The 25,371-nt window shown below is 40.4% G+C and overlaps 1 protein-coding gene across 3 annotated transcripts in view; it reads left to right on the top strand.

The window, feature by feature from the left end:
* The window catches only part of LOC126284413 (protein abnormal spindle-like), a 193,522-nt gene extending 180,382 nt beyond the window's left edge, over window positions 1–13,140 (top strand). For all 3 annotated transcript variants that reach the window (XM_049983327.1, XM_049983328.1, XM_049983329.1), the window contains one exon: window positions 11,853–13,140. In XM_049983327.1, the coding sequence (XP_049839284.1) occupies window positions 11,853–12,212 (360 nt within the window). In that variant the 3' untranslated portion in view covers window positions 12,213–13,140. The remainder of the gene's footprint in view (window positions 1–11,852) is intronic.
* Window positions 13,141–25,371: the final 12,231 nt, after the last annotated feature.

Consider the following 25,371-nt stretch of genomic DNA (forward strand, 5'->3'; position numbering starts at 1 on the left):
GCTTGGAGGGCCACCCCTCACCTGCTCTGGCCCATAGGACTTATGGTGGCCATTGCTCATGGGCCATCCTCTGCTCCTTATGCTTCCCACCTTTTTATTCTCTTTATTCTTTTCTGTTTGGTGTTCTTAATGTATTGCCTGTCCAAAAATTTTATCATCTTGTATGTGCTACTCGTTTTCTTGTGTAATAGCGGGTGAGATAGTGCTGGTTGAATGCAGAGGGTGTGTCTTCCACTACATACCAGGTTCTGGGGACCCTCAACTGCGTTCAGGCCATAATGACTTGACCACCTTACTTCCTCTCACTCTTCTGTTACTTCTTCTTGCATTCATGTCTGTCTTATTGTATCTAGATTACAATCGGGATTCCCAGGATTTGCTTCTTGTATCCTTACTCCTGGCCTGATAATTAGGATACTCCCGAAAAAACCAACCAACCAATGAGACATTGATTTACATGCCCGGCTGCAGAGCAGGCATAGAGACGATGCAGATGTCTTGAATTCCATAATAAGTGTCACCACTTGGTTTGTCCATTGTGATGTGAACACATATTAGATGGTGTTGACGGAACAAGGAGCAGGAGAAGACTGAATGAGGCTTGGTCGGCAGAGGTCTCACTAGGGACTGAGCTATTGCAAGTAGCCAGTAACCATAGTAAGCAGGCATCTAGTGGCACAGCAGGGTTTGCAGCTGGGGATGGAAGTAGGTGCGCGAGGGAAGAAAACCACTGCCTTACCAGATGGCCATAGCAAACTAAGAGCAGCAGTGGTGTGAGCATCCTGCATGCTGAGGGCGCGGATACCTATGTTGTCAGTGGCCAGTGGGTTGAGGGTGGGGCTTGCGTAACATGGTGGATTTCTCACGGTGTTCTTGTATGTAGTATGGTAGGCAGGGAACCCAGGGTCTTCAGCAGCAAGGGTGCTTGTTGCAATGTTTTTGGTGGCTCCATTGGAAGCAATGGCATTGTAAGCAACATATGTCTGCAAAGCTCTGGGAAAGATGATAGTCAGGTTGGGTGGTGTGGCATTGGGCAGTATATAGGTGGGCTTCATCCTATTAATTGAAATGCTGGTAGGTGTACTGTGGAGAAGGGGTGCTCTCAGTGAATGTTCTGCATTCTCCATGGCTCTGGGGAGGAGTGGACCAGAGGAAAGCCAAGCACTCCTGTAAGCTGGTGACGAATTCAGAGATGATATCTGTGGGCAGGTGGGTGGACACCAGAAAGTCGCCCAGTGCAGCAAGTAGTTGGCTGTAAACAAGGTCAGTGGCAGACGCCTCAGAGTCAGACTTCTGGGTCGACATGAAAGCAAAAGAGTTCGAGAAGCAGTACAACAGTTGACCTCTAATTGTGGCAGGCAAGGGCAACCTGCAAGATTTGGTGGCACCATTACACCATGTTATAGGTGGCTGGATGTCAGGTTAAGGTCAGTCCTGCAGAGGTCTGTAGTGCATGAAAAAGGGCAGATATAATTTGGAGTCCACAGTACTTAGTGATATAGTGTGGGCAGCTGAAACGTGCAATCCATGTGGAGACGAAGGCAGCAGTTACAGTGAGAGGAATGATGTTGAGTATAGTCATTGCTTCAGGCCAGCAGCTGGATCTGTCAACCATGGAGATAGCGGCAGCCATCAGAGGATGGCATTCGGCTGATTATGTACACATGACTGTAGTGATATCTGATGTCTGGGAAGGTGGAGATGGGGTCATGTACACGATGGCAGACCTTGGTGCACTGGTAGGTGAAATCAATGTGAGCCCAGTCCTGCAGTCCCTCTTGATACCTGGCCACATGGCCATGTCACCAGAGCTGCAGGCACACACAAGCAGGATTGGACCAATTTGTGTAACTGGTCAAATACAGCCTTGCAGAAGGTAGCGTGCATGATCATACACAGTGAGCCTGGGAATGTGTTGTTGTTTGAGGTGGGAGCTGATGTACATTGAGGACAGAGTGCAGAAGCGATGTACATGCATAGTTGGGATCATTCTGGGTCATGGTTGAGGGTGGTGCTAAGTGCCTCGTAGCCCAGGGAAGACTTGATGGTGCTGGTGGGGTTGAGGCAGTCAGTGATGACATCAGTTCTGGTGACATGATGTATGTCAGTAGTAAATTCGGAGACGAATGACCTCTATTGGAATTGATGTAGGGAGCACTACGAGGGCAAACATTATAAACTTGTGGTCAGTGAAGACTGTGAAGTGACAAGTGTCCATCGACAACGAACAGTATTTGATTACATTGTAGATGGCAAGGTGCTCTCTGCCATATGCACTCCATCACTATTGAGCATCAGAGAGTTTGCTGGAGAAGAAACAAATGGCTGCCAGGTGTCACTGGTGTGCTGCTGCAGGATAGCGTCAGTGACCATCTGGATGATGTCGACCATGACAAGCATGGTGGTGGTATTGAGAGTGGACAAGCAGGGTAAGGTCCACTAAGTCACACTTGGCAGCAGAGAAGTCGTCTTCCATTCGCAATGCCCATGGAACCAGGTTTGTTTCGCCACGATGAAAGATGATGGTGAGTAGCTGCTGCGTAACAACAGCATTCCTCAGATGATGCAGAAGTAGTTTAACATGCCAAGGTAGCAGCAGAGGTCCTTGAATGTCTGTGGGTGTGGGAATTCAAGGATAGCTTGCCTCTTGGCTAGCAGGGGACGTGAGCTGACAGTGGAGGTGGTATAGCCCAGAAATACCACTTCACTGGCATCAAGAACACAGTTTTCTGTATTGTTGTTGATTCTGACATTCTGGAAATGAACAGAAATACTGCAGAGGTGCTCATGGTGTCCCTCAGGATTCACAAGATGCTGTCCAACAAACATTGCTACATTGTGGCAGCATTACGGAGGCCATAGGTCTTGAAGGCATTCTCATAGAGCCCGAATGTAATGGTGACGCCAGTTTTCTGGATGTCCTTGGCTGCAACTTGAATCTGAGTGAAAGCCTTGACACAGTAGATTGTGCAGAAAATTGCAGCCCGAGCCAGCACATTGTTGTAGTTTTGTAGCAGCATCACCATGTACCTGTTGGAGATAGTACGAGCCTTTAGCTTCAGGTAATCAATCGCTGGGTGCCGGGAACCATCCTTCTTGGCAGGGTGAAGGGTGGAAACCTATGGTCTCTTCAAAGGATGCAGCATGCTGGTGGAATGCAGCTTGTCAAGCTCGGCTTTGGTGATCTAGAGTTTGTGTGGTGGCAGTGGCTGTGACCGGCAAAAGATGGGTGGTCCAGGGGTAGTGGTAATGTAGTTGCAGTTAAATGACAAACCACCTAAGGCATGGCAGATGTGTCAAATAGGAAATTTGGTGAGATGGTCAGGATATGGGCCGGAATACACCACCTGCTTCATGCGGAATAAAACAGCAAAGCGACTAATGCAGTCACTCCCAGTATCGCTGTCAATGAGGCATTGGCTGGCAACTTCAGGGATCAGGTGGTAGTGTCTAGGGAAGTCTACTCTGATAATGAGGTCAGTGACAGTGGAATGGTGAAGCTGCTGGGGAGATCCTGTTGCGGGCTGAGGCCGAGTACATGACGATTTGTGTGACAGGGGTGATGGCTAAATTATTTGCTGCTGGTTAGGAGATAGGGTGAGGTTTATAGTGGGATCCTTGGGAGCCACTGTGAGAAGGTAGACAACCCGGAGTGTGTGTTGATCAGGCATGGCATGGCAGAGCTGGGAGACTGAACAACAGCTGGGCATACTAATCCTGGCAGCTGTTGGCATTTGATACTAAGAACAGAGCTCACAGTGTCTTGGCTAAAGCACTCGTGGTACCAGCAGAGACCTGCTGTGTCACGTGAGGTATTGGCACGGTGGCTAGAACTGTGACAACAGCAGCTGTTGTGCTGGTAGCTGGTGCTGCGTGGAGGGCAGAAGTCGGAATCAGATGGGCCATGGTTGGTTGCCTGCAGAATTAACATGCTAGTGCTGAGGCAGGGGAGCACATCATATACTCCCAGCTGCTGGGCTCTGTGCTTCAAGTTGGTGGGGAGGAGAGCTGCCACTGACATCATTAGAGGTGTGTCGAGTAGTGACAGGGAGCACTTGGCGAGGTGGCTGCCAGTATGATGACCAGTTCACTGCCAGATGAGAGTGAAGCTTGCACGCAACACTTGTCGTTGCAACCATTGAGGCCACCATCTTGTGCATCATCAATGAGGTCGGTGGGATCAATGAGAGAGATTGTTGTGTGATGTCACAGCTGTAAGTATTGGAGCCGGCGAGGAGCTTGGCAGATGTTGTATAGGTAACTGTCTAAGACCATATGTCGATCAATCAGGCTTCAGAGGTGGCAGAGGAGTTGCAATGGTTACCCCTCCCCACACTGCTATAGCGAAAGCAGGAGCTAGATGCACTGCGTTTCAGACGACTTTAGTTGCGTCATGAGACAGCGCCGGAGCATCTTGTAGCTATCGGTTGCTGGGGGCGACGAGGTGATTGGTACCTCCATTGCATGTGCTGGCTCGGATTAGCTGATCACCATAGTGAACTTTATGGCATCCTGGGTGATGCAGCAGGTCTTGAAGCTAGCATTTGTTGAGGAAACCCACAGGTGCACGTCCCTAGGATTGAAGGGCAACAGGTGGGGTCACAGCACGTCCCAATGGATGGAGTTGTAGTGTGACCAGGTGGGATGGCAGTGACGGAAGTGGGGGCTGGTAAGGGCATCAGCGTGGAGTCTGGCACCAGGGCCTCTGCCAGTGGTCACATCGCCACAAGTTGCATACAAATGTCAGCACAGTGTGTGGTTAGTGTGGTGGTGATGTAATATGGAGCTGGAGCAGCAGCTGCTAATGGTGAGTTGTCAGTTGGGCTTGTGGTGAAAATTATGTTCGCTAGGTTGCACAAGGGATGATGAAAATCCCACAAGAGAAACAGCTTGTGAAACAGAACACACTTTTGAATAAAATATTCTCGGACTTGTGAAACAGAACACATTTTTGAAGAAAATGTTCCGAGAATATTTTATTCAACAGTGCCGTCGCGAAAGACTTCGTTCTCATATTACATTCCTCTACGGCGAGGACATTGCACGCCAGGTTCGTCACCAAGATTTGACGCGGCAAGAAGTCCGAGAATATATTATTCAACAGTGCCGTCGCGAAAGACTTCATTCTCAGAACACACTTTTGTCTGTAGCACTGAAACATAGTTGGTGGTTGGGTGCACATGTGCACAAGAGTTGAAACAACATTAATGGGATGAGGCAGACAATAACAAAGTGCTAAAAATAAATAATTAAGTCAATTGAGTTGTCATGTCGCCAGTGTAGGAATGTTTCCCTACCTAACTTATAAGTTTGAAATAGCAAAACACAGCATGGTGGGCAACTGCACAAAGTAAGTTGGCAACACATGGCTGTGGAACAAGTCTATTCAGTGACTACACTACTGCAAAACATAAAACATCCCAAAATTTAAAAATGCTTAAAAATGACTTGCTTATGTCGTGGCAGTAGATAAAGGCACGGTGTGATAGAAATAACGATACTGAGCAAAGTTGTGACCTTGTTCCCAGGTATCACCAATATGACACCAATAATTTTCAACACAAGACATGAAATTAATCATAACTGGTGTAATGCACGGTGCCAAACACTGATTTACACACCCAGCTTCATAGCAAGCATAGGGACAGCGTGGGCAGGTATGTATTGAACCTCTTGATAAGTGCCCAGTTTGGCGCAGGTGTGGATTATAGGATGACAACAAGGGTGCAAGAAGCAGGTGTAGACTGAGAATGAGAATAAGGCTTGGTTGGCAGAAGCCTTGCTAGAGATCTAGCTCTTGTTCTGTGCCAGTAACCACCAAATGTAATACGCAGGTACCTGTGTCACTGTAGGTTCAACAGCTTGGGATGGACGTAAATACGTGGCAGAAGAAACTTGCTGCCTTAGCAGATAACCATAATGAGTTAGGGATGTACGGAATTGCTAAGACAGCTGTGTGGTGGAAGGCCGCCACAGTTTGTACTCCCATGTAGAGCAAACTGCAACTGTTCACATTTTCACAATGTTGAGGTGTGATCCGTTAGTTATGGAATTTGTGATATATGTAGGAAACTAAAAAATGAATAAAACTAGCCAACATTATAATATCCTTCTCAATATTTTGAGGGGTCTCATGTGCTTAATGTGATCTTACAGCTTACAAATTATTTCTAAGGACACGCTGTGTTAGTAATTCAAAAAGTGAGAGTACTTGCCTACTGTGCTTCAGCGCAAATTCTTAGACTGAGTATTTCTACTTCTTTGCTGTTTCTTATTTGTAATGATGATATTCTAATTATGATCTGAAAATATTCTATTAATTATTATGTTTGAATATTATGAAGAGGAAATTTGCCACTCACCATATAGCAGATATGCTAAATCACATATAGGCACAACAAAAAGACTGTCCAGGCTGTCTACAACCCGGGGCAACCGGTAGATCAGGGAAAAACCCGGGAATTTTTTCATTCAGGAGAAAACCAGGGAATTTTTTCATCTGGGGGAAAACCAGAAAAAAGCCGGGAATTTTTTTGAATTACGGGAATTTTTCATCACAGTTAAATTTTTGTTATTTTGACTGGTAAGAACCAATACTCTAACAAAGGATATTACTGTATCCTGCTACTGCAGAATAATACTGCAGCGATAAAACATGAACCAGAGAAAAAACTAAAATAAAACTTAAATGGCAAAGGAAATGCGCCATATGCAGCAACAAAACACAGTGCTCATGCAATGCTTTGTAACAACAAATTGCCTCCGATGAACATGACGTCACAACTGTTACTATTAGATTTGTTTTAGCTGTTACAAGTGGGATCATTTGCATGTGCGGTTGAGTAGTATCTTCTTCCACTTCTGGCTACAGAAACGTGGCTGTTGGCCGTGTAAGCAGTCGCAGCAAAAAGAAAAAAAGGCAGCTAGGTGCTACCGGGAGAAATTTTACTGGCGTGCCCAAGCTGCCAGATTGTGCAGCAGCCCTGGATCTAGGAGTGGGGGAGGGGTCAAATTCATATAAACTTTGTTTCACGAAGAGCCTAGCTTCCAGCGCACGTTGGTCTATCGATTATTCGTATGACTTTGAAACATGTCTCTGTTGGTTTTTGAACATTGTTGAACACACCCTAAGTTGATTTCTGAGTGAATCATAAGTTGATTTGTGAATGCATGCAGAGTGTACATGATGTCTCTGTCAGTGGAATCACATCTAGAAATAAACTTTGCTGCAGACAAAAGGGGCTTTACAAATTGAGCAGAGTATAGCCGAACAAAAGAAAGCCAACCACTGTCTGATTATGTGGTTGATTGGGTTTGCGAATGATAAGCGTTGTCACATTACCAGCGAAATACACAGATTCAGACTACCAGAGTGCGAATAAATGACTGACAGGAATAACAGGTAAGAAAGATTACGTATTATCTTCTCGGTGTATACAAGAAAGTGAAATTTTGACAGTAAATTTTTGACCAGATCGCTATAGTAGTAAGGGCCAGTTGTAAAGTCTCTGGCTAGTAGCCGCTTTAAGGTCTATTTTAGAAGTAGGGCAAAAACACGTTGTATGAACACGTAACAGTGCCTAACCTGAGAATAATCGCGGGATAACTAAACTGGTGATTCTGGCAGAATAGGCTTTGACATTGACAGGAATAGATATAGAATTAGTGATGACAACATTGTTTCCTAGAAGGAGGAAGGAGAGGAAACGGGGACATCACACAAATTATGGAAGAATAAGACGATTCCAAATTTATATAAAAATTTTGCACTGCTACTTTTCGATCTCATGCTTGAGAAACTGGAGCGCATGAATGAAGTGTAAAACTATTTCCTAATGTAAAGCTTTTTGCTTGTAGCAGGCCTAATGGGCATTTGATATTGGTACTTTGTGAATTATATTCTCCCGTGTTATAAAAATGACCATTTCTGCCAAAACAGTCTCGTTTATTTGGTGTGTGTTACAATTGCTGCAGTATTATAAAGGCCTATTTTGTTTTATCTCGCAGACAGTGACAAAATATAGGTAATCAGGTCGAGAAACCACACCAGTCTTGGGCCTATGTGTAATTACAGCTTTTTCAGTATTAGACGACGACATTTCGATTTTATTCATGTAGCAAAACGTTTGACGAACTTTGATGAGGTAACAGATCCTTTCGCAGAAAGGAAAGCACGCCATGTAAAACTGTAGCAAGATTAGAAAGCAAAAATTCTAGGAGCTAAGGATTGAAGAAATGTGTACTGTCTTGCTTCTCTTCTCTTTAGTGGTTTTATGTATCCTATACTTAATTTTATGTTACACAAAGTAGCAAGTTGTTAGCTAATAGGGAATAAAGAGTGCAAATTTTCTGAAGAGTTTAGAGAGAGAGAGAGAGAGAGAGAGAGAGAGAGACGGAGGGGGGGGGGGGGGGGCAGGCAGGATGTCAAACCGGCCGACTAACGGCAGGAGAGGCACTAAAGGACATTTTAATTTCCACTGTCCTGAAATGGCATCCAGTACCAAATAGACACGTTTCAATTCCACAGGCCAAAATGCTTTGACGTGCAATAGAAGAATGCTGTGTGTAGAGGTGTGGCGCTGCACTTTGGCACACTTAAGATCAGATAACGTGTCTTACAATCCCTCGGGTACGTATGTTTTATGTATCAGAGTCTTCAGAAATATGTGCGATACAAAATGAACATATTTTTGAAAATTCGATTTTTTAAAATTTTTTACGTCCTATCTCAAAGACTAGAGGGACGCCACTATCTACTACTGCCCCGGTTCAGAAATATCGTAGATATGGGTGTGATGCGCAGAGCAGCCTGAGTTAAAATAGGGAAGCAGGTAGTCTCCATGTGACCCGTGTTTACATTTGGTGATTTTGCTGTTTCCCCTTTGTCTACTGCACTCACATCAAATGAAAACAATTGAATTCTTTGGCCAGTAGCTATCATGTGAATTAGGCTGAAATATGTTATTAGTTTCAGATTTTATTTTATTTTATTTCATTTCCAACTTTCTGACAGTCAAGCATTAATTGCGATGCAGAACAATGAAGTTATTTTTATCGTTTTGCTGAAGAAATTTCCTTTTATTAATCTTTTCCACTGAGGCAGTCAATATCTTTGAAACAAAGGGTTTAATTTCAAACTATTGGCTAGTTTCAACTGTTCCGTGCATTTCAAGTGTACGTTTTCATCTTCTAGCACTTATGGCATTATGCCATAACAAAAAACTAGACATGAGATACCGGTAACATCCTGAAACCACATTTGAAAGCTTAATATCAGGTTGATGCCTACTTCACTGGGAATCTGGGACTCATTTAAAATTCAGCACTTTGATGACGAGCCACTTAGAAGAATTTATAGCCCAGAAGATCACACTTTTATGTCGTTATTAAAAAATTTACTGGGTCATTTGTGTGATGTATCTTTAACCCATTATAAACCAGAATTTTTTTTTTAGATTTTGATAAAATTTCAGATCCACTACCCGTATGTGTTGATAATCACATTATGAATGTTAATTTATGATGATGGCCTTAAATTCATAATTTTTTTCAACATATGATATATCATATGATGGGCAGTAAAGGGTAAAGGTATTGAGGTATGATGTATCATACGATGGGCAGTAAGGGGTGGAATTCCTTACACAATTTTACCACAAGTTATATGTATAGAATTTTTTGTGATTACCATATATTACATGAATAAATGAAGGAAAAGTATAACAACAATTTCCAGGTATTGTAATGTTCATTTTATTTATGTTTTAAAGTTACATTATTTATTTATATACCAAGTTCAAATGGCTCTAAGCACTATGGGACTTACCATATAAGGTCATCAGTCCCCTAGACTTAGAACTACTTAAACCTAACTAACTAAAGACATCATACACATCCATACCCGAGGCAGGATTATACACCAAGTATACATGACAAATCCATATAGTAACAAAATAACTGTACTGCATTACATGAATAAAGTAAGACATTGTAATAATAAAGGACAAATGACAAATCTGATGAGATATCTATTAGATGTAACTAACCACCACCATTTGAAACCATAGCGGATTGTCTTGCCTCCTATAAAACGTTTCACAAAGTGTTGGCCGTAATAATGCTCCATGGCCTCATCCAAATAGAAGTTTGACACTAGAGGCTCTGTGATGTCTGGAATTTTCTTATTTAGATGGGAAATTAATGGCCGAACCTTATAAACTTTATCTTCTTTTTAAATGCTGTCATTATCATTGACATGGAAGAATCTGTGAATTTTGTCAAACATATTTCTGGAGCTAGAATTCAAAACAAGGACATTGTTTGTGTGTAATGTCCGATCTCCTAGTATATACATCTAAGTATGACCTTACAATACCCGGATAACAGCAAAATAGTGATGTATTTTTAGATACCATCATGACTTATTTGTATGTTGTGTCGCTATTGAGTAGCATATTTTACTGTCTCGTCAGAATCTCAACCAAATCAGCATCAAAAATCTTACGAAAAAGATCTATTGGAGTCGAGTTTGCTGTGCAAAAATGTTGTTATATATCAGGTGTAGGATCACAAGATACCTCAAATTTTTGTTAAGAGTCTAGTCTTTCTTCTATCCATTGTCTTGCTTTCCTAACTCGGAACCATGATTGTGGTTTGGAACAGCAGGGATTTTCCTCTTGAGTGGATAAAGATGTAGCTTTTTCAACTAGGCCGTCAGTATTTACTGATCTTATCACTGCAGTTTGTCCCAGAGCCTTCACCTACAAACCAGGAACAGTTGCAGGGTATCCTTCTGCATCAACTTGCATCATCTTTATCAGTGTCCTCACCATCATTTGGCGGAACAAGCACACATCCAGGCTCTTGACATGTATCAGATATGTCAGACAAAGTTTAATTATCTTCTGTCAAGAATAAGATATTTAGAACCTCTTCTAAGACCTACTCCTTTTCCAAATTACGTCTGAAATAAATCGGACCAACTGCGAGAAAATGAGCCCTTATTGCCCACGGTATGATCTTTCATACATAAAAATCTAAGCCTGTACCACAACAAAGCAGGTAAAGTAACATTTTCCAATTTGTGTGTATGTATTGCATTTTTAAGTATTCAGATTACTAATCTGTAATAATATGAGCGGAATTATGAACCTGCACATCATAATTTTATAATTACTTGCCGCCTGTCCATGACGAGAAGCAGCAGAGTCAGTAACACTAGAACAAATGTTTTCCACCAGGAAATAAACAATCCTGATCTCCACTCCTACTGTCAGTTTCAACAATGGAATTTCAAACTAACAATAAAACATAAAAGAAATATTTCAGTTGTTGACAAAGAGCTTCTGAAAACAAATATGCCTGAGAAGAGCAAGCGTATGATAAATCATACAATGGGATATAATAGGTTAAAATGTAATAAGTGCATAAAAGACCAACATTATATGTGAAAACTTTGTTTTTCTTATCTCTCTCTCTTTCTGCAGCCTCTGGCAGCTGAAGTCACACAGCTGCCAGAGGCTGCAGGTGTGTGTGTGTGTGTGTGTGTGTGTGTGTGTGTGTGTGTGTGTGTGTGTGTGTGATCTATTTTTGACAAAGGTCCTGTTGGCCAAAACCTTATGTTGTGACAGTCTTTTTGTTGTGTCTATCTGTGACTCAGCTTCTCTGCTGTATGGCGATTGGCGACTTTCCTTTTCATAATATTATTACATTCCATCCTGCATTTTTCATTGTTTAATTATTGTGTTTGGTTTGATACCAGTTTTGTTGGTAGATCCATAAATAGTTTCCTTAACCACTGTATTTAATGTATTGCTGACCACATGGTTGTCATGGCTTAATTTCATTTGCAGGTGATTCATGGAAATCCTCAGTCCATAAACACAAAGAGACTTTTTAATTTCTATTATCAAGAGCAAAAGAAAATTAATTCACGCAGACCATCTTCTGCCTGTGGTGGTTCTACCAGCAAGACAAGCAATACCAGTGAAAGGAAATGGCCCGTTAGTGGTGGATGTGCCAAGAGGACATACAGTGCTAGTAGAAGACAAGGTCCTGTTAGTGGTGGCTCAGTTAACCTTAATTACAGCGCTAATAGAAGACTGTGTCCGGCTAGTCATTCATCTGTGAACAAAAGGGCAACCAATATAAGCCAATTGGACAATTCTCTCAATGCTATTAAATACTTGCTTGAGAAATTAGGTTTATTGTAATCTGTTTGTAATTATGTTAATCATCTTTACACTAATGACTTCATTTATATCTTTCATTTGTAAAATGCTGCGCATTGCCTACTTCCCCTCACTTGCAGGTGCTCTGCAAGTGGAGTTATTCCCCCAGGTGCTATATTTTTATTGTCAAAGCACCCTGAGTGGTAATATTGTAAACATTATAAATACAAAATACTTTTTGATCTTTCAAATAATGTATACTTAAGAACAGTATTGCATATCAGTGAAACATTTTATGTAAAGTAATTGCTGCATTACTGGTCTTTAAGCGTTTTGATGACAGTTGCTTTTTATTTTCATTGTCAGCAGAGATGGAAGTCAAACTTGTAGTTCACATTGTGGATAATTTCTTTGCATATTTTAGAAGCCCATTTTCCTATCAACTTCATGTGATTCCTTTTTACGTTTAATTTTTTGATTTATGAGTTTATACTGCACACAGTTTAAAAATCCTTAGTCACCGTTCATATTTTGCAGTAGCTTTTGTAAAGTGTTTTTTGATTATTGTGCTTTTGTTTCTACGAATGATGAAAAGGTGTTATGCATTTGCAGTACTCACAAACAAGTGAGAGTACATTGCCAATCAAAACAAAAGAAAAAGGTTGAGTAACAGTATTTTTTTTTAAGAAAATAGTGTATTTTGTGTTCAGTTTACCTTAACTTCCAGTGCCCACTTTTTTTCGTGGTTGTGAGTAATGTTTTACTTAGGAGCTTCTGTTAGTGCATGAACATTTTATTGATTATTATTCTGAAAACTGCAGTTTATTTAGCCTTTTACACTTGTGTTTGATACGTCATGTGGTGTACAATAGTGAACATGTAAGAAACTGTATATAGTGTACTTAGTACTATTTCATGTACAACAGAGACATTTTAATAAATAAAATGTAAATTTTATGCAATGTAGAAACTACTTTTTTCTTTTAAAACTGCATTTTATTATTGTAAGTCTAATTTGAAATATACAAACATTTGTCAGGTTGTAACCCTAAAGTGCACTTCGCGCAATGAAATTAAACAAATTTACTACAAGATGCTCCTTGACACAGAATACATTGCTTAGTCATCTCGGCGTTAGAGCATTAAGTGTTCCTGTCCACAGAGCTATAATAATGGCATTGCTATTCTTCAGATGAAAAATAAGTAAGAAATGCCTGATGAACAGGTTCTCTACAATATCATCATTTTGTTTGAAGCTCCATTTTACCATAATCTGGAGAACTACTAGCAGCACCACCTCTTTGATATGATGTGAATTATGTAGAGGCCTCACCATGGGTCAAAGGATTCTTCTACTCCCAAACCATGTTTAGAGTGATGAATTGTAGTTGGCTGCGGAATGCTGAAACATTTCGTAAATTTTTCCATTCCAGTGCTATCACTGTGGATAGGTTCGACTTTAAACATCTTCTTGTCTGTGTGCACCAATCGTTAGCTGACTCTTATTCTAGCTAGGAAGAGTAATTTTTTATATAAAATCTGTACTCTGTAAAGAAAACCCTGTATTAGTTTTGATGAGGTTTCTAAGTGGAGCATATTTTTTTGTGGTCCTGCTTTATTGTACCAACAAGAAATATATTGTGCTGTAAAATAGGAACTGATGAGGCAAAGACTTGTATTTGTGGTCCAGAAACATTCTGCTTGCTTCCTTGTGGAACAAAATTTATGCAGAGTTTCTCAGTGACTGAAATGCTTAACATTTCGCTTTCAGATTTATCCCATATTCCAGTAAAAGATGAGAATTTTCCTAATTATCCATTGGCTTTGCAAGGCACTAAAATTTGAAACCAAATTTGGTCAGTTTCTTTCTAATAAACTTGTTTATTGAATACCACTAGTGGTATGGTTCCATGTCCTCATCTGAAGAGAGCATGGAACCCATAGCTTCAGGATATTCAATGAACATTTTATGTAAATAATCAGTTCATGACCTTACCTTACATACTTAGTCAAATGAATCAACTGCTGTGTAAATGAGATGTGAGAGAAATCTATGTATAGCTTCAAATCTGTTCCTTGTAATGGCAGTAGAGATACAAGTGGTAGTCAAATCAAAATCGAATACTGCTATGTGCCATTATACGCAGTGCACATCACACATGGCTCCGAAGTTGTTAGGTTTCGATTCTGTCACTGCGGTGGTATGGGAATGGTATAGTGCCACATCACAGTTGTGTACAGTTGTTGGGCTATGGCCATGGTTGTTGGCAGATAGGTATAGTGTGTGGGTCTGGCTGTTGACATGGAGGCAAGCAAAAAAAGAGCTGAGAGCGGTGGCTCGTTACACGGTAGCTGAGGGTGATGGAGTACCCGACATTCGTCATCTTGTGACCGCTGTGTTTGGTGAGCATTGACCGTCCCTACGTTTGTGCACTAATGGCAGAGCAGATTGTTGGAAGGGCGCACATTATTACAGGAGGATCTACATCCAGAACAGGCTTATCGAGCCATTACCACTGATTTGATGGGGTGGGTTGGTGGCCTTATCTGAGGAGAGAGACACTCAAAGAAGATGAAATTTGTGTTCAGGTTGGCATTAGCCATGGCTCGCCTGCATGCCATCATCAAAGATCACTTGCACTACTGGAAAATTTACACACAGTGGGTACCACATCACCTAACTGAGATACAGAAGTTATCAAGTCTGAATCACTTGCTGAATTTCTATCGTGTATTGTCATGAGACGAAACATGGTGCCATCATTTCGAGGGCAAATGGCAAAACCAAAAGTGGAAACATCTCATGTCTCCCCCAATAAATAAATCCAAAGCTGTTTACACAAGTTCAAGTACCATCAAAGGGACCCACTTCTTTGACTGCAGGGGCCCTTTGTTCGTAGAGTTACTGGGGCATGAAACCACAATAAGTGTGCAGTGCTATGAAGGCACTTTGTATAAACTGTGACATGCCATAAAGTCAAACTGCCCAGGAATGCTGTCGGACGGAACCGTCCTGTTTCACGGTAAACACAACCCCACACTTAATTGGACAAAGGCTATATTTCAGAAATTTTGTTTTAGATGCAGCATTATTTTCCATCAATATTTGGACAACTGTTGATGTTTAACCATATTTGAGTTCAAAGACATCTCTGAATTAGCTTACTGCATACAGGGTGTATCAGAAAGGATGGCACAAACTTACACGGCAGAAAGTACATGATAATAGAAGCCCAAATGTCCCAGTAAACATGGGTCTGCAAATGAGCCGCTTGAGAGATAATCACGACTGTATGGTTCCAAGCTGCCACTGATGTAATCATCATCCTAGTCAATACACATTGATTTGAAATTTAGACTTAACTATTGGGTTGTACATTGCAATGAGTTCATATTTCACATATGGGGTACATGTTAAAGCAAGTGCTTGAAGTGTTTCCCTTGCACCTGGATGCAATACTGCACTCATCTCTGCAATAAATTTCAAATCCTTTCCAAAACCTCTGGATCATTCCAGAATTCTTGACAAGCATGTAGAGCTCTCTGCTCCAGTTCTGCAACAGTGTTAACTGGTGTGCTGTACGCTTTGCTTTTGAGGTGTCCCCAGACTCAAAAATCCAAAGAATTTAGATCAGGTGATCTTGGAGGCCAAGATACAGGTTTGCCTCGACCTATCCATCTTTGGCCATATCTGCACGTTAGACGCCATCTCACACCGCAGCAAAATGTGCCAGGGTTCATCATGCATGTACCACATACTCTGACATTGCTGAAGGGGAACGTCCTCAAGCAATACTAGAAGATGATGCCGCAGAAAGCTAAGGTATATCCATCCATTAAGTTGTACAGGAAGAATATGTGGCCCAATGAGTTGATCGGCTAGTACACCCAACCACGCATTTAGTGAGAAATGTTGCTGGTGTCGTGACTCATGAACAGTCTGTAAGTTTATTTTGCACCACAAATGTGTATTATGATAAACACACACCATCGCCTGTGAATCCTGCTTCATCTGTAAATAAAATATTACATGCGAACCGAGGGGCGACTACAGGCTGGTGTTGCAGCCATTTACAAAACATCACTCTAGGAACAAAGTCTGTATCATTGAGACATTGAACTCATTGGAGGCCAGTAGCCGGCCGCAGTGGTCTCGCGGTTCTAGGCGCGCAGTCTGGAACCGTGCGACTGCTACAGCAGTTGAGTCCCATTGTGCTCAGAGCCATTTGAACCATTTTTTTTTAGTCCAGTAGGGTTCAGTAAATTGCGATTTATAATTCTCCATACACTAATGTAGCTTAGTACGGGCACTTGTGTGGCAATTCCTCTCATTAAGGTTTGTGGAGAGTGCTGTACTGCTTCAAACACCCTATCCTCAACCTCAGGTGCAATGCGAGCAGGCCTACCTCCTGCTGTGCCATGTGAAAACCCCCATGTTCTCTCAGGTGCTGATGGACCCTTGTAAATGTACAACTTTTGGGATGTCTTCAATCAGGATATGTTTCTTGGTACAAGGGTGTAGCATTGCCATTAGCCCTACCGTACATGAAATGTGTATCCGCATACTCTTCGTTACTGTACAGTTCCATTGTAACTACAACACAGCACACGTGGCACTCCTCAGTCGCGAGTGATATCCTTTGAGACTGTGTACTGTATCTGTCCTGTACATTCTGCGTGTATGGTGTGATTCCAACTCCGTCTTTCGGCAGTGTTCTGTTGTGTAAACAGCAAACTTAAGACGGCCTCAAGTACGCAAAGGGGAAACTGAATGATGTTACAAACAATCCCATCAGTGGCGGCGTGGAACCATACAGTTGTGATTATCTTGCAAGCGGCTTGCTTGCGGACCCATATTTACTGGGACATTTGTGCTTCTATTATCATGTACTTTCAGCCGTGTAAGTATGTGCCATTCTTTTTGATACATCCTGTATAATTTTTAGCATTAGATCATAAACAGTATTTGTTATTTCATTTATATTTTATATACTTAAATCACAAATGTCCAAAATATTGTGTCGGTCAGTATGTCCAGCAGCTTTGTGTTCAATTGTCCTGCCTTCAGCTTCTTGGGATAGCACTCACTTCCCTAATTTCATGGAATCTGTCTCTTCTCCTTTGTCACAGCTAGCATCATCCCACTCGCTACCTTGTCTGTCTGCTGGAGGAACTAGAACAACTTCCTCTCTGGAGTATACTTCCCTAGCTCCTCCACCTCTGCTAGTCACTTCTAGATTTTTTCCTGTATCTTCCATGAGACAGTAAACTTTGCACTACGTGTGCCACTTGATATACATTAATTTTTTTCGGTTTTAAAACAAATCAAATGGATTTTGAATGCAAGTTCTTAAAGCTATGTTATTGTCATCCAGCTGACTTTAAATTACAAATAAATCTTTGGAGTTTCTAAATGCGTTCATTACTTATATCCATGCCATATTAGCAATATGCACATTTCATTACAATTAACTTAGAAACTAACACCAGCCAACATCTGAGTCATGAAATCTAGGAGATTTCATGACTCATTCTCATAATATGCAACTTTGGGATATGAAGTCCGCCTCTAGCACAGCGGTAACGTTACCGCTTACCACGCAAGGGATCCCGGGTTTGATTCCCAGCACTGGACTGGGTGTTGTGTGCCCTTCATCATCATTGACACAAAAGTCCCTTAGTGTCATCAACTAAAAAGACTTGCAACATGGCGGCAGAACCCCGATGGGGATATCCTGGCCAATAAATGCCATACTATCTTCTTCTTCTTCTTCTTCTTCTTCTTCTCTCTCTCTCTCTCTCTCTCTCTCTCTCTCTCTCTCTCTCTCTCTCTCATGAGGATCATCCTGTGGTTAAACATGCTTTGGTGCACGGCCAGCACATCTTGGCACAGTGTTACACCGTCTGGGTTATCTGGATACTCCCCACTAACACCAACCTGTCAGAACTCCGGAGATGGGAACTTGCCCTTCAGTATATCCTATCTTCTCGTTATCTGCCAGGCCTCAACCTCCGCTAATTTCAAGTTGCTGCCGCTCATACCTCACCTGTCTTTCAACAACATCTTTGCCTCTGTACTTCCGCCTCGACTGACATCTCTGTCCAAACTCTTTGCGTTTACAAATGTCTGCTTGTGACTGTGTGTGCGGATGGATATGTGTGTGTGTGCGCGAGTGTATAACTGTCCTTTTTTCCCCCTAAGGTAAGTCTTTCCGCTCCTGGGATTGGAATGACTCCTTACCCTCTCCCTTAAAACCCACATCCTTTCGTCTTTCCCTCTCCTTCCCTCTTTCCTGATGAAGCAACCGTTGGTTGCGAAAGCTTGAATTTTGTGTGTATGTTTGTGTTAAAACAAAGATTCCGTGACTTACCAAGCGGGAAAGCACTTGTAGATAGGCACAATAAAAAAAACACACACACAAAATTTCGAGCTTTTGTAACCCGCGGTTGCTTAGTCAGGAAAGAGGGAAGGAGAGGGAAAGATGAAAGGATGTGGGTTTTCAGGGAGAGGGTAAGGAGTCATTCCAATCCCAGGAGCGGAAAGACTTACCTTAAGGGGAAAGAAGTCATTAAAGCTCGAAATTTTGTGTGTGTGTTTGTGTGTTTTTTTACTGTGCCTATCTACCGGCACTTTCCCGCTTGGTAAGTCTTGAAATCTTTGTTTTTAATATATTTTTCCCATGTGGAATGTTTTTTTCTATTTTATTCACAACTTTGTTTTTAGATATATTTTTTCCACGTGGAATGTTTCCCTATATATGAGTGTGAGAAAACAAGAATACACAGTAAATATTTACTGAGAGGAACAGATATGCTAATGTGCTTACCACAGATCTGAAGTGAAACGGACCTCATAGTTGCATAATAAGTCAAAAAAATCTAAACTTGTTTTCATTTGAAAAGTAATAGCAAACTTTCCACAGAACATGCAAATGTGACTTTGATCTTTTGTGAAATTATTATTACTTCTAATATGGATTTCATGAACTGAGCTATTGCTTTAAAAAAGAGATACATATTTTAATGATATATTCCAATAATTCCCTGATTGCCACAAGTCCACAGCAGAGCCTTACTCCTTTTGTTGTGTGCAGGCTGGTGGCCACAGCAGAGCGTAATATCTAACACTATGGCCTGTCCATGAAACGACTACACCGTGCATGTGGCATTCAACTTGTTAAGTAATAATTGTAAGAGTTAGTTTACTAAGTTCTTGAACAGGCCTCGGAATGATGTTCGTGAGTCCACACCACAAATAATTGTTATTACACAGTTTTGTTCATGGAAATCTGTAACTTGGTTTGATACATTATTCCAAAAAATAATCTCATATGACAATACAGAATGAAAAGTGAGCAAAGTATGATAGCTTTTTGTTTTTATACCACCTACTTCTGATAACCTTCACATTGGAAGTAGAGGTTTGGTTAGATGCTTTAGCAGTTCTCTGGTGTTCTCCTCCCACTTCAGTTTATTATCAAGCTGTAATCCCAAGAATTCAACACTGTCAACTTTTATGTGTTAGTCATATTTTAGAGATGTAGTGGTGGGAAACTTCTTACAAGCTATGGAAAGCAGATGATTTTTATTTTATTTTTTTTACATTTAGTTACAAAAAATTGACTAGGAACTATTTAAAACCACAAAAAATTCATCACCTACCTTGCTATTTACTGTAATGTCAGTGTCACCTGAAAAAAAAGGGGGGGGGGAGGGGGGAACAACAGCTTGGCATCTGGTAATGTTATAGGTGAAAGGCCATTGATGTATAAAAAGTGTGGTAACCTAGTCTTGCAGGACACTACATGTAATTAGTTACAAGTTAGAGGTGCCTGGTGGCTTCATACATGTCTTTCCCTATTGACATCCTTTGTTTCCTGTCAAACTATGAGATTTGAACTTTTTGCATTACTTCTTGTTGTAATACTGTATTTTAATTTATTTAAAAGGATATTATGACTTACAATCGGATGCAAATACAGCAGTAGCCTTAATCTATTGTCTAATGAATTGTGTACGTTTTCACATGTGTAGATAGCTTTCTCAGTATTCATACTGTGACTTCTACATTGTATTACTTATACATGGTTTGTTATCAGATGATTAAGAAGCTGATTGTATATTACCTTTTGTAAAAATTTTGAGAGAAATGTCAAAATGAAATTTGGCAGAAATTTGATGGTATTTATTTCTTTTAATAAAAATGTAATGTAGCATATTTCAACCATTCAGGAAATTTTTCACTGGTACATGACTAGTTAGGCAGACAACTTAAAATGTTAATAAGCTCAGAAGCGCCCTTGTAATCACCTTTCTTGATACTTTATCACAAACACTAGATTTTTTTTTATCTTAAAGATTTTGGAGGTTCGTTGTCCCATAACTGATGTTATTTGTAATGACTGGTCACGGATATTCCATTGCAGCACCAACTGTACGTGACAACCCAATCTTCCTGGTAACAGTTATGAAATGCTTGTTAAAGTTTTGCATCACTGTATACTCCTGCTATCAATGCTATGTGCTCCTTTTCATGTCTGATTCTACTGGTCTTCTCCTTCACTATATACCATATTGTCTTTATTTTGTTGTCTGATGTGATTATCCTTTTCTTGTAGTGCATTTGCTTTGATTTCCAAATTACAGTCTCTAATATTTTGCAGAATGTCTTGTAATGAGCAGTAGCATCAACACAACCTGTTTCTGACTGACTGACAGTTTCCTTTTAGTTTTACAAGAAACCTTTAACCCATGGCTTCTGTATAGACTTTGGTCTGCTGTGGGTTAGTTTTGAGGATAAACAGATATCAAATAAGTTAAGGACAATATTAATACTGAGTATACATTACACTTCATTCAAGATCATGTCTTTGATGAATGCTCTAAAATAATAAATATTTGACTTACCAACTATCCTCTTGAATAATGATTTGGTAGGTTTTTATATTCTGTTCAATAATAACATTTAACAAAATTGTCTGCTTATTGTAACATGGATTACTTGGTTATTTGATGTGTATGGTTTATCGATTTGATGTTAAAAATAAGTACCCCTATTTACACCAAGAGGAAGAACCAGCCTAAAACTCAGCTCTGTAATGATATATCATTCAACCTGCATGTGATGATAACTGGTCATCTAACATGGATGCAGGACTTAATTTTGACACAGACCTACTTTCTGGTACTGCATCCTGGAAGTTCTATTGCACAGTAGGTGCCTGTTAAACTTTCCTGTCCTTACCTATCATGCAACTGCAGATATACTGTGCTCCCATCTGTGAGTCTAATTGAACATTGAATGTCTATGATAACACCTGGAAAGGTGTCAGTACACCCTCAAAGAAAGAAAAAACTAGCCTGGTAAAATCAAGTGTATCATCAAGGTCTCCAATAAAGTTGGTGTACAGAATGTACAACATTTACGCAAATCTGTCAACAGCACTTATTAGAATTCAGGTAGCAGGTGAAACAAGCTAAGTTCAGTTGATGACGCTATTCCATCACATCAAATTCGACTGATTCAACAGGAAATGAAAAAATATAAGGCTTATGAGGTACCAGAGGTGGACTACCATGTGGCATAGGTCTGACCTCAGTCAAGCCCCTATGCATAGTCTCCTACACAATGTCTGTTGGTCTTATAACTTTTGAGTCTGCTGTAACATCAGACAAGTGACTTCATCAATTATTTTTCTGAAAAAATTGTAATGTCCTCCTCCAGTTCCTGCAGTGGACATTATTTAGGAACACTCTTTGAAATAATTATCATTTCATTCATATTGTTATGGATTGTGTGTTTCGGATGGACTTTGTTTCTTTTCTTGGTAATCCTCCTGCTAGTTTCCAAGGGTGTCTGCCTTCAGAACTGCACCTTACTTTTAGCTTGGCCCCTTTTTTATCCTTGCACAGGTCCTCCAAAATTTTCTACAACCAAGCTCTCCAGCCAACCATGACAACTTGGTTTGCTGCCACCCTGCCAATGGAAGAATGGTAGCTTCCTGCGTTCATCTGATCCAAAAAATTCTAATTTCAGTACTTAATTACAACAGAAATATCTTGTGATCTATGGCTCAAATCATGATGCTGTTTCTACCAAACTTATTCTAGTTAAATTCTACACATATATTTCTATCTATGATTGAAAATTATTATGTCTCCTTTGTTATTTTAATTCATTAACTGAAAGTGTGATGAGTGTGCACAGTGGGATGACCTTCCCCTGCCAAAGCTTAATGTCATTGTCTGAGAGGCCATTGACTATTGGTTTTGCAATATAATTTGGTTCATTAGACATTTCTAGAAAAATATCAATGGCTGTTTTTCAGCATTTAGCTACCATAGTTGGAAAGTTTACGGTAGGAATAAAGTTGACTGGTTGTGTTACTGATTGTAAAACATTCTAACAAGCAAAGAGCAAGGGCTTTTAAGAAAATCTGGATTAAAATCATCAATAACCTCGATTTCTTTGGTTTCTGGTGTTAATTGGGACAACAGAGCTCCAAGGTGACGTATGCACAGATTAGTATTTACTTGGTAGGCTGCAGGATTTAAAATGAAATTCTACTTCTGTCGTACATACTTCCATATACTGCTGTAGGCAAAGTTTATAAATGTCTATTTCCTTAAATTTACGATAATTCCTGATGAATGGGGGAGTTCCTCATTACTCTATTTTCACTCTACAAAAGTAAGATGCTGACCTAAATCCTGTAACACTTAACACTGCTATACTAGTGGTCACATGGTGTTCACAGACACAGATTACTCTACATCGACTGGATCTGACTAATTCATTGATGCAGGTAAACAGTTCATTAATTTTAGTTCTTCTTTTGCTGGAATGAAGATTGCTGGCATTTCATGTTCAGATAAAATTGCATGGAAATTAGATTTCTGTTGATTTTCAACTAACAGTTGTTTGTGCTAATTCAGTATGCCAGAATTCTGTTTAGTTCCTTTTTCAAACTGAATGTTTATTTTAATCATAAACTCGCTTCAAACTTTATTTCTTCGTCCTTATCTTTAAAAAAAGGCGCTGCTCTGACATCTGCAACTACTGGTATTTTACTGCACTCGACTGTGCCTCCGCCCTTAAATTTTCTGGTTTTGGCCTAGCCATTTTACCTTTTTTCTGTTAAGGGCACACCTAGTGAAATCTCATGTAATGTCTGAATCAACAGGAACCCACCAATAAGTGACCCTGCGCATAACAAAAGCAGCCATTCCAACTCCAAATTCTCTCTTCTGACAAAAAGAGGTCAAATGATGTCAGTTATGGCATCTCAAAACAAACAAAGCGGCAGCATGTTTCAATGCTGATGCAGTCTTCACCAGACAGTACTCTGTATTATACCAGGACCTATGTCAGTACTATTGCCCAACCTACCCACTATAACCAGAGTGTCTACCTTGGTGAAGTCATTACAAAGTATTTGTAAATACTTTGTCATGTCACCTGTCACAGACTCACATTCTGTTAAAAAATTGGTGGCTTGGTGTTCTGATTCTGGTTCACCCTACAAAAGTTGACCCACACGTCAAGCTTGAAAGCTACCTCACAGTAATATTTTACTGACTTTCCTATGTTTTTACTTTTCAATTTATTGCTGCAAGTTTTCTGTGCCCTGTCTGTAGTTATGTCTACCTGATGTTCATCAGTTTTTAACTAAACCAACAGGTTTAATATTTAATTAATATTTAATATCCATCACATAGTTATCAGATGAAGTTCTAAGTGGGTTTCTTCTGTTACTTTTTGCCAGTCCCAAACTCTCCTTACCCTTATCCCTCCCATGTCTTACCTAGCATTGTCTAATTCAGCCTGAAGGACTGCGATTTCACCTCCTGTTCTGCTATCTTGCTATCTCTATTATATATCCTAAAAAATCACTGAAGAACCTCACTTACTTCACCAATTACGAAGCCACTGCAGTTGCTCCAGTGGAAAAAAGGTAAAAATAAGCCCATTAATTTATTGTTGAACAAGAAACTGTTGGCCTATATGTAATTGTATTTAAACAAACTACTCATGCAAGTTTCTGAATCAAACAACTTAAAATTCACACTTCCCTCTAAAATGTAAACTAAATGGAGAGATAAACATTACTGAAATTTCTGGAAAGAAAAGACAATTAAATGAGATTCTTCACATTTATTATTCTAAAAGGCAAACAAAATTACAGCTGCAACTCATATTTATGATCTTTTTGTATTAAGAAAGAATATGCAAAGAAAAGTGAAACCTTCAACACTAGGCTTGAAAAAAGCTATAATTCGTGTATTTACATGTAATCTGTGCTAGACTAACTGTTACTTTGATCTAAATAATATATCTTTATGACAGTGTCTCATGTGGTGCAGAGCTGAACAGCAATGAGAGTCCTTATTGGGGTAAAGGTGGCAAGAGGAGATGAGAGAAGGAAAAGGTCTATGGAGGTGAGGTGGCAGAACACACAAGGTGGGTGTGGAGCTGGAGTTGGAACAGGGACTAAAGAGTGAAATTTGGGGCCAGAGGGGTTACGGGAACTAAGGATATGTTGCAATAGCTCCCTACTTAACAATCATATACAACCGCTCACTCACAGATAGATCTGTACCTACAGATTGCAAAATTGCGCAGGTCACAACATTGCTTAAGAAGGGTAGTAGGAGTAATCCATCGAACTACAGACCTATATCGTTGACGTCGGTTTGCAGTAGGGTTTTGGAGCATATACTGTATTCAAATATTATGAATCACCTCGAAGGGAATGATCTATTGATACGTAATCAGCATCGGTTCAGAAGACATCGTTCTTGTGCAATGCAGCTAGCTCTTTATTCGCACGAAGTAATGGCCACTATCGACAGGGGATCTCAAGTTGATTCCATATTTCTAGATTTCCGGAAAGCTTTTGACACCGTTCCTCACAAGTGACTTCTAATCAAGCTGCGGGCCTATGGGGTATTGTCTCAGTTGTGCGACTGGATTCGTGATTTCCTGCCAGGAAGGTCGTAGTTTGTAGTAATAGATGGTAAATCATCGAGTAAAACTGAAGTGATATCAGGTGTTCCCCAGGGAAGTGTCCTGGAACCTCTGCTGTTCCTGACCTATATAAATGACCTGGGTGACAATCTGAGCAGTTCTCTTAGGTTGTTCACAGATGATGCTGTAATTTACCGTCTCGTAAGACAATCCAAAGACCAGTATCAGTTGCAA

This window comes from Schistocerca gregaria, chromosome 8, assembly GCF_023897955.1.
Source record: "Schistocerca gregaria isolate iqSchGreg1 chromosome 8, iqSchGreg1.2, whole genome shotgun sequence".
Lineage (NCBI taxonomy): Eukaryota > Metazoa > Arthropoda > Insecta > Orthoptera > Acrididae > Schistocerca > Schistocerca gregaria.